This window comes from Anguilla rostrata, chromosome 1, assembly GCF_018555375.3.
Source record: "Anguilla rostrata isolate EN2019 chromosome 1, ASM1855537v3, whole genome shotgun sequence".
In the NCBI taxonomy this organism is placed as follows: Eukaryota; Metazoa; Chordata; class Actinopteri; order Anguilliformes; family Anguillidae; genus Anguilla; species Anguilla rostrata.
Genome location: NC_057933.1, coordinates 46,960,520 through 46,971,238, shown reverse-complemented (window position 1 = coordinate 46,971,238; position 10,719 = coordinate 46,960,520). Strand labels below are relative to the sequence as shown.

At 41.5% G+C, this 10,719-nt stretch overlaps 1 protein-coding gene across 2 annotated transcripts in view; it reads right to left on the bottom strand.

Annotated features, from left to right (window-relative positions):
- Positions 1-966: 966 nt before the first annotated feature.
- Positions 967-10,719, bottom strand: part of LOC135256652 (F-actin-uncapping protein LRRC16A-like) — a 104,063-nt gene continuing 94,310 nt past the window's right edge. The window contains exons 34-38 of one of the 2 annotated variants that reach the window (XM_064338617.1): positions 7,902-7,950; positions 7,185-7,430; positions 4,765-4,908; positions 3,000-3,152; positions 967-2,369 (exon numbers count right to left, since the gene is read on the bottom strand). In XM_064338617.1, the coding sequence (XP_064194687.1) occupies positions 2,200-2,369; positions 3,000-3,152; positions 4,765-4,908; positions 7,185-7,430; positions 7,902-7,950 (762 nt within the window). In that variant the 3' untranslated portion in view covers positions 967-2,199. The remainder of the gene's footprint in view (positions 2,370-2,999; positions 3,153-4,764; positions 4,909-7,184; positions 7,431-7,901; positions 7,951-10,719) is intronic. The other variant, XM_064338626.1, reaches the window with a different exon arrangement.

Below are 10,719 nucleotides of genomic sequence, written 5' to 3'. Positions count from 1 at the left end.
AAGTACGTTCAGGTGTACGCCATCGTGTAGGTAATATAAGTGCTAATGTGAAAACTAAGATATTTCCATTGTTATTTCACAGTAAGGGTAATTAGCACTAGGGAAACCACTCAAAACCAAAATAAAATAAAATAGGCAACACATATAAAACAGGCTATTCAAAATGAAATCTAAAAAGAATAGTGAAATCTAATAAAGAATATTTCAATATATAGTTGAAATGACTGGCCAGTGCATATCGCAAAAGTGACAAACGTTATTATTCCAACGCAGAAATGTAGGATACGTTGATCTACAGAAGGCCTAAGCTGCGCGGGTAGTTGAGTTTATTAATGATTTTCACCTATGTATGCCACTTTAATATTTCATACTGAAAATATAGCCCAACCAGTTTGAGATTGGTGTATGGCCTTGTAGGCTATGCGTACACTGCTACCTGGTGGCTGAAATGTAGACTATCCCATAGTAATTCGTTTTCAGATCAGTAGCTAATTGCATTTACAATAGAATGTCTCAGCGAAATTGTTCAAATGAATAGCAGGCAAAATAAGTTGGTACGTTTGTGTCCAATACCACTGTTTGCATTTGCTTTAATGCGCATTAGACTAAGTTCGCATTTTCCACATTGTTCACAAAGCAAAAATAATAGATTTTAATGGTTATGTCCAAATTACTCCTGGCAACCAGACATATTGGATAACGTTCGAAATTTTAAAAATAAAAAGCTAAGGGAAACATGCAGTTTCACCCTGTTATAATTCCAATAGGCTAACATAATAATTGTGTAAGATAAATGGGATAAATAGGCTATATGAAACATATAGTCAATCGGTACAGTCAGAATAAACGGCCACAACTTACAGAAGACTTTGAAATACGGAGTATGGAGTAAGAACTGAGTACTACAAATATGATAAGCAAAATACCACCAAGTTCTCCAATAAAAGAATACAGACTTCTAGTACGTCAGACATGATACACCCACGTTTAATTTAATATTGCAGTTCCCTTTGTCGGTATTCAAAATAACACATTTTTATTGTGCTTAGTGCGCAACAAGAAACGTAATTCTCAATTTCTTGCGTGTTAACAACACAATATACATCAGCAGGAATGATGACGTCCAAGCACCAGCTTCTCTATTTTAATAAATTACATATAAAAGACCCTTGTAATTAGTGTGCTTAGTACCATTGCAATATTATTCGTGTATTTCACGTGTTCACATATAAAAATGTATGTGTGCGCACAGACACGAGCACATAGGCGTACACACGTGTGCGTCGTTTTTTTTTTGTGTACGACGCAATTATACACACTTGCACATATCCGTGTGTGACGCACATACACATGCACACAAACAAGCCAGAAGCCTAATTTGACAGCCAAATTCCTTCTTGTTTAGCCACCCCTCCCCACATTAAGAGATGGCAAGATGTATGATTTAAAACGCCGAAAACGTTTTATTAAACGGACTCTAGAAAAGAATTAAGACAACAGGTACATGTGTAAAACTGTGCCTGTAAAAGACCATTTTAGACAGGAGTTCTTATTTTAGCGGATATCAGACACTCGGAGATGATACCAACTACAATTACAGTGTCTTGGATGCCCTGGCATTCCCTCCACATCACAATAACGAGTTTCATAGTCAGTACAGAGAAAAATAAACAGAAATCTTAAATTATGGTTTTTAATAACCCAAAATGGTGAAATGTGAACAATACTTATGTCTGGTTCATACAGTAGCAACCCGCCACAGTGACCAACTGGACTAGAACCATCAATGTTATGCATTTATTTATTACAGTATATGAATTTAGTTAATTCATAGAATAAGCCATAGAATAGAACCCATTTAAATTCTGAATAAATAGGAAGGGCTCGTTTAGAAGAGTTGATGTATTGACCAATTATAAATAAATTATAACAGTACTCTAGCCTTTTTTTTTGCTTTTAAGTTACAGGGGTAATGGGGTGTAGCACAGTGTTCTCAATGCATAACACATCATACGGTTACTTCACCTGGCCTTCTAAGAAATAATAGTAAACAAACATACGTTATTTGCTCTGTTTGGTCCAGCAGAACCTACAGAAGACAGAAGTGGAAGGTGCAGATTTTATTATTCCTGATTTTAGACAGAGTAAGACCAAAATTGGCAAGGTCCAGTTTGCCAGTTTTCTTCGTTTTTTTTTTGGTCATATAAAAATAAAGTCTTTGTCCACTTCTTCTCCAGAGTCGGTGGACTTCCTACTCAGGCTCTTTTCCTTGTTGGGTGATTTGTCCTTGGCCTTGGAGCAATTCTCTTCAGAGCTTTGCCGTTGAGGGCTGGGGCGCTGTGCATTTTCTGACGCTGAGGCAGGTCTTACTGCAAGAACAAGACCACAAAATGCCCGTTAGAATGTACAGCAGGGGGCGCTGCCGATTAAGAAATTCAAACCAAATTTTTCAATAATACCTTTTTTCAGAGATCTGAATGGCAGAACAAATAAACTTACAATTGTTGCCTACTACACACATTCACATTATTTTTTACCTACTGTACTTCTGAGAGGACCCACAGAGTATAATACATTCTTTTAACTAGTATTACCTGTAGAAAATGGGTGAACTGTATACAGCCAAATTTACAAAAAAATCTGGCAATGTTACCACCTTAGTTCAAACTGAGCTAAATGAACAAAAGACAAATATCAAATCTAGAGTTGGTAATCAAATTCAGGTGAAGAATTGTCTCACAACACTTTCATTGATGTTTGAATTCACTCTTGAGCAGTAAACATTACATATATTTATTTATTGGTATCATGTAGGGAAAAAAGGTCAAGATGTAACTATTCATTTTGGCCGACATTCTTTATTTACTACTGAAAATGGAAGAAAAATATAAATAACTTTGGCTTTCAGAAAGCTGCAAAAGTGAATCTGGTTATATTATGACCTGCCTGATAGAACAGTAAGAGGTGAAAGGTGAAAGGTGGAAGATGATTGGTCTAACCAGGTCGGGGGAGGGACTTCCTGTGCTCCTGCTCGCCCAATTCCTCCGCAGCGCCGGTGGAGTACTGCCGTGTGGCTCTGGGTCTCATGGGAGTCGCAGGTTTGTCAGGCTCCTGATCGGAGTCAAAGGGGCTACCGTCTCCCATGAGATCCACTGGGGAAAGGGAGTCTGCTCTTTAGCCTCCGTTAATAGCTACAGCAATCCCATAAATCACGGGCACTTTACCCGCTTGACTAAAGCCAAAGGCAGCTTAAGCCAAAACATACATTTGCTAATGAATTAACAGTAAACGGTCAATTTTTGAGCATCTCTCAGCATTACTCAGCACATTGAAGACTTAATTATCTCTAATTAGTGTAACACACTTATCCACTTTTCCTGGTTTCTGCAGCAGTCAGCTGCAGAAGCCACTGCAGGATTAGGCTAAAACATTACTTTTTTCCTGTGTTGAGGAAAAAATTGAGCAAAGTGGTATTATTTGTATATATAACCTTTCTTTTTTCATGCTGGCTCATTGATACAGGTGAAAGAAAATGGTAATGCTTTATCTCAAACTGTCTATGGCTCTGTAAAGGAAGCTTACAGACCCCACCTTGAGTCAAACTGAATGCTGCTAGTAGAGCTGTGGCTTGAGAGTTTTAAAACTTGCATCACTTAAATCTTTCAAATGGGTATTTTTTATTATTTTAGGACTCTCAAATATTGATACAAGATAAACACAGAGACTATATTCAAACTGACTTTAATATTAATTCTGTGTGGAGATGACGTGCACAGTATTCTAGCGGGACGACCAGCCGGCTGAATCGTACATAATGCATGACAAACATGGACAGCGTTAAGCTCTGACCCACTTCTGTCAGTCCACAAGCAAAGCATGCCTGGATGTTCAGGGGCAGCAGCAATGGTGCTCCACAGAAACCGTCAAATCAAAAAGCTATACCGGCTGGAATAATCGACTCGGAAAAATTAATACTGCACACGCTGTAAATTTCACAAGCGTTTGCATTCATTTGAGCCCAGCACTAGCAAGGAAGATGAACCTATGGGGGACTGTGAAACAGGATGTGCACAAACACGGTTCACTAGTATGGGTGGATTGGGGAGGGATGGGGAGGGGCAGGGGGAACACACATAAAAGGAATCTGGAAGGGAATGGACATATATACAAGTACACAGTCATGCAATATACTGAGAGGAATACACTTCAAAACAATCAAAGCAATGCAATACAAAACAGATAGGCGAGCACGCTAAAAGACACAAAACAGCTTTAAAACTGATTTGGACACTTTAGTCACAAAAGCAAGAAGAAAGAGCCTGCCAGCCATTCAGACATTTGCTGTAATTGCCGATAAGAAATGGCACCTAAATGTCAAGTGTGCTTTCTGCATCGCTGAGGATGCGATTGCTCTAAAGACCCTTGTCATTTCAGTAACATTAATGGGTTATTGTATTTATGGTGTGTTTAATTTATTTCTATTGATCTTTTCTGATGGCTCAGTGGTGGCTTATCCATCTCACCTGATCACCTGATATGTTTTTGCGTAGCCTATGAGAGCTGAATCTTGTGTCCAGTCATATGTCCCTTTCTGCCATAATCGACCATGTCCTTTTCTGCAGAACACATTTCCTCTCAGGTATAATAAAAGATTGACTTTACTTTGCCTAGACATGACACATCATTTGACAGGTTCTCGTGACCTGTGCCGTGCGCACTTCTCCAACCAGAACTTCACCCACACGGGCAGTGTGACCAGCCTACCTTCCTGAGCAGGCCCCCTGCTCCCGGTGCCCATGGGCAGCGGGCTGCCAGGTACGTCCCTCTCCTTCTCCGACGACGCCCTCTTCAGTGGGTGGGGCGGCAGCGGTGCTTTTGGGGACATGTTCCCACCCGGCAAGTCTTCATCTGAAAGGGAGAGGCACAAGCCTTGAGGGAAGGCTCGTATAACCCGTCGTGGGACACGCGGGTGAGTGACAGTTATATGGGTGCCTGGCAAAGAATGTTCCAGGGAACTTTGCAAATGTTGGTTATGTTTTCTGTAATTAATGGCAGGCACATAGTGCACGAACGCAGTCCAAGGCGTGGCGCGCGGGCGTGGCCACTGAATGTTGGCTCGTGAATGACAACAGTATCGTGAAGTTAAATTAAACAAAATAAAACCAGGGAAGATCACACAATGCCGGTGATCCCATTAACATAACACGAGTTCATCATTAATTCAGGACAATGGCATGGCTTAAGTGAACTGAGCAGGAGTAGATGAGTTGTGGTAGATTTTTTCCACAGTTTCCACCTCACATATGATTTGTAAGTAAACGGCCAACAAATGACGTAAAGCTCACAGAAAAAGGTTTCTTTACTCTTCCGTTTTGACATGACTATATTGACAAAAGTATACACATAACATGACTAAACCACAACTCATCCAATCCCCCATACAGTATGTACCATTTGTGGTAATAAACAAAAACAAAAAGAAACATGACCTTCCTAATTGGTTGCTGGTTTAAACATCCATGGACAATATGGTCTTTTACCCAACAGCATTTTGTCCTGTAAATACTGAAGATATTAATGATTTATCTGGTTGTTTATCATTGTGACAACTGTGCCTGTATTACAACTGTCCCGCACATACTTTGCAGTTGTAACTGTCGGATTATGTTAACATTTGTTTAAATTGTACACAAACCATTTGTAATCACCTCAAACTTAATGTGACTTATTGTAGCAGACAAGTGTACTCTCTTTGTAGTGAAATTTCATAGTGACTGCCAGGCAGTATGAGAACAGCCATAAACAAATAAAAATAGAAATAAATGCCATAATTTATAAAATAAAAAATGACAAAAAGACAATGAAAAATAAATGCAAAGTATGTTTTTTCCTGCTTCTGAGATTTATATCAAAGTCAAATTGGACAGCATATGATCCACTGAAACCGCTGATTGACTTTTGAATAGGCTGTGATCATGTACGCATTGCATGGGAAAGCCCTGAAATGAGCAATCCGCCCTATGATGTGTCTTCGAAAGGCCAAGGGAAAACTGATAATATTCACTCCCCAATGGGTGTTTTTTTTTTTTTTCCTGGTTATCATTTACACAGGTTCTTTAGAATCATATTTCATATTTCGTAATCTCTGAATTGTTTTAAAAATTAAAACGAGGCCATAGGCCTCGTTGGGGAAGGTGGGTGGCGAGAGCGCAATCCGGTAATATAAAGTGACACACCCCCAAAAGAGACTGTCCTCCCACTTCTGTGTGGAGCGAGAAATTACGAAACAACCCAGGCGCGTCAAAATCTACGATGAAAATTCCATTTTGTCAGTGTCACCATTGCATAATTTCCATGTTGCACAATTTCAAATGCTGAATCATGTATTCATCATTGTACTCCTTATGAGCTATGTGATCTGATCTATCATGTGCCTAGGGTCAACTGTGATTTCGGCAAAGCAGCCTTTCTCCTATGCACCTTGAGCATGGAATAATCTACAGGAAGCATTAAGCTGGAGACATTGCCCCTCGATACAGGATTATAAACACAGCAGCCAAGGAACTCCTACGGAAGAATGTAATTGCTTTTAATAGATAATGCTACCCTTCCCTCTGTGATATACTGCACTGTGATTGCATTTTATGTCCTAATTATTTATACTCTTTTTTTATTGTTTTCTTATTAATCTGTGTCTTATTCATTTAAATTTTTCCTCCTTGTTGCTGCTGTTTTGGCCAGGTCTCTCTGGTAAGAGAGATTCAATTTAGATTTTCTGGTTACCAACTCGTGCCCCCTGATGTCAGCTGCCAGGGCAGAGGAGCACAGTGTGAATTTCCAAGGAAAGAATACCCACATATTGCTGGCTAGCTGTGGTAATCATTGTGTTGCAACATGTACAGGTGAGGAATGCCTGGGTCTAAATCAGAGATGTTATAATGATAAATGTGCGTCTCGTTTCTTTTTAATCACATGCTCACATCAGGCAAGCTAGGTAAATAAATAAATCAATTTTCCGATCATACAGTGATCAGGGAAGCGTGCAACATTCACGCACGCCCCAGGCGACAGGGAAAACATGAATGCTGAGTGCTGCAGTCAGACCCCAGAGCGCCCTGTTCCCTCCCGAAAGCCTTCCCCAACGCTGAACGCGCGGCTGTTCCGCTCCTCATCCTCCCGCTTACCTATGCTCCGGCTGCTGCTGGTGCGCGGCTTCTGCAGGATGGCGGGCCGGGCAGCCAGGGGGGGCTTGGCGCCCTGCAGGGGGGGTTTGGGGCTGGCGGGGGAGGGGCTGGGAGGAGCGGCGCGGGCCCTGGCCGTGGCCTCGGGCTTGCCGTCGTTGCGCGGGGTCTTCTCCGGGGAACCTGCAACCCCCTCCGCTTTGGGGGCCCCCGGGCCTCGGCTCTCCGGCGCAGCCGGGTGCACTTTGCCTGGTCACAGAGGTGCAACAGAAGGCACGAGCACATTAGGGCTGCAGGAGAGTCAGTGCCTAACATCACACCAGGCCAGGGATGGGGAAATTCAGTCAATTCCAGAACCCAATTCAAGACTGAACATACTGTAAAATACGTCAATATAAAATTGGTGATATTGACCAAAGATCAAAGTAAGATTAATTTTCGTATTTCACATAAGAACTGCTTTTAAGAAGGCTACTATTCATGTAATAGAAGTTAAATCTCTATGAAATAAAAAAATAAAATACTCTCACCCAAAAATATGCGTCATGTTTTTCATTTTTAAAACAATTCAGAGATTACGAAATATGAAATATGATTCTAAAGAACCTGTGTAAATGATAACCAGGAAAAAAAAAAAAAAAACACCCATTGGGGAGTGAATATTATCAGTTTTCTCTTGGCCTTTCGAAGACCAGAACAGGGCAGGCCAATACCACTCACCTGTCCCACCCCCATCTGGTCTGTCTGGACTGGATGAGGAATCATGCGTCTGCAAGAGAACACCACTACCGGTCAATGAGGTCATACATTCGTTATGAACACACCACATATATTTTTATCTCAATACAGTATCACAATTCCGTAGATTTGCGTTAGTCACAGTGTTCCTTGAATTACACATTCTACAAGTATTCTTGTGGTTAAGTAGTCATTTTCATAATCTGTCATGAGAATCAATAAGACCATTATGTTGCTGCATGGGAATCCCGGCCACAATGGGTTTCTTGCCTAGATGCACCACTTCAAAGGCAGCCAGCTCACATATGAGCATAAATAAAAGTCACATCTGAATTCCATTTAGAAAACTTCAAACTTCAACTGGTGAGTTCTTCCCCTTTTATATAACCCAGCATAAAAAACCTGAAGGTCATATGTTGAGGACTGCAGTTCCATTCATTTCACAGTCAAATCACCAGGCACATTAGCCCATGCTAACGCATAAGGGACTGTGTACTGACATAGTAGTAGGACTGCGCCTTAAAGTAATAATCTCAAAGATTTTCATTAAAATAAATGTCTGTTAAGTCCCTATCTATCTCTGAATTAGGTAACACAATACTGATTGAGCCTATTATTATATTAATTTATATTATTATAATAATAATAATTTATGATTAAAGAACTGGGTGTCTGTGGCGACATTCCCGGGAAAAAAAATCACAAGCGGCGCACAGTTAGTGACGCGCTTTCCATCACCCATCAGTGGTTGGTCCGCCAGTGAGGGTAGGCAGAGCTAACGCAACAGGCTCGCTCTTCAGCTCACTTGTGTGTGAGCGGGGTACTGTTTTTTTCCTGTGTCTGCTACCGCTGTTCCATAACAGAGAAAGTTATGGAACCCTAAAAAGTTTTTGTGTAACATGAGAGGTCATATTATTTGTTGATGTAGATTTTGTATTACATTTGATGACAATGTAACGTTATTAAATTACAGAGCTATTTGCACAGCTAACGCTAGCTACCGGACCGTGTCAAGAAAGGCAACATTAGTTTAGACAACGTTGTGCAGAGTAGCCATCTCTCGTATCAGGTAACATTCGTTAGCTAGCTAGCTAATGTAATTCACATAATCTAATGTCAGCTAACAATTAGAAAAAACACTTGCTAACGCTACCGACCGGTACCGACCTCGCTATTTTGTTGCAACTTTGCAATGTAGCTAACTAAAGGCCAGTTCTGATCAATGATTCGCAACGATTTGCAAAATTCCAAGACGTCTGATTGTAAACGTTCTAAAACTGCACTTGGCGATTTGACAAGGTGGGTCTTTTGAGACCCCAGGGCAGGCAACGGCTTCAGACCATAGACCGTATAAAAGCTTCAGACGCTCTGCAACTAACCAGTTCACACCGCTGCAATTTTCTCTGCAACATTTTAAAACCGTTTTGTCTCGTTGTGAATCATTGATCTGAACTGGCCTTAACGTTACAGTTATTTACATTGCCATCAATATATTTATATAATTTATAATGATCGGAATAAAGTGGTCTTTACACAGAGCATTAACCCCGGGGTATAGGTGGAGCAGAGCCGTGTTTATTATAGGTGTTTATTGTGCACGAGATACATAATTGCACGAGCCACACCGAATCCCGCGGATTCTTCTCTGCAGTGTAAAGACGTTCATACCGGGCAAATGGTGGACAAAGAATGTCAGTGGAAATTGATCATCACTAATTCTCTCCCAGGTCTGCTACAGCATTTTAACCCGGCTCGGCAGTGTAAATACAGCGTAAGTTAGCCTAATATTAGACAACGAATGAGTATGTACATAACGTTACTTTTATAACAACCATTTTTTATTCAGTCGACAGTAAATTTTACAGTTACCGTGGCCAAGGTGCCAAATGACTGACGTCACACAGGCGACACTGTTTGGAAGTTGGGAAGTGAGGTCCAAAAACACACCTGCAATTACCGCTTCTCGCATTTGGTACCGCCAAAGAGAACGAAACTAAGATCTTCGAGATTGTAACTTTAAGCTGACACAAAAAATGCAGCAAAGGCAAACAGCCAATGAAGAGTAGAATCACTGAAACCTTCACTAGCATAGTCACCCCATTTCCACATCACTGCTGAGTCTCCCACTCTTATTCTCCTCCCACACACAAGGCTGGTAACCAACTAGACCTTGTATTCATCAGAAGCTGCTCCACTCCCCAACTTACGGTGACGCCCCTCCATGTCTCAGACCACTTCTTTCTTTCATTCTTGCTCTACTCCTTTAACAGCTCACCCACTGTAAATTTCAGGAGAAATTTCTCTACTTTGTCACAATCCTCCCTCATCTCCACTGCTCTCTCTACACTTTCTCCTCCTGCTTCTTTCTCTAACCTGCCTGTTGACCTTGCTACCCTCCACCCTCAACACATGCCTCTCCCAGTCCCTTGACTCACTTTGTCCACTTGTCTCCAAACCAGCACAATCATCACCCCCCTGACCATGGCTCCAGATCCTCTGATGACCTGACCCCATATCACACCTTGCTGGCAACTTTCACATTAGCCCTCACATTGGCTAAGACCTCATTTTTCCAGTAAAAGATCAGTGCGTGGTTCTCTAACCCACGCAAACTGTTCTCCACCTTCTCCTCCCTGTTCATTCCCCCTCCTCCCCCATCTCCCTCTTCCCGTTCCGCAGATGACTTTCTGGCCGTCTTCGAAGGAAAGGTAGCTAGTATCCGGAACTCCTTTGCCCATCCAGTGTGCACCCCTACTCCCAGGAGAAACCCTCAGCCACACTGACCTCCTTCAAGATGCTG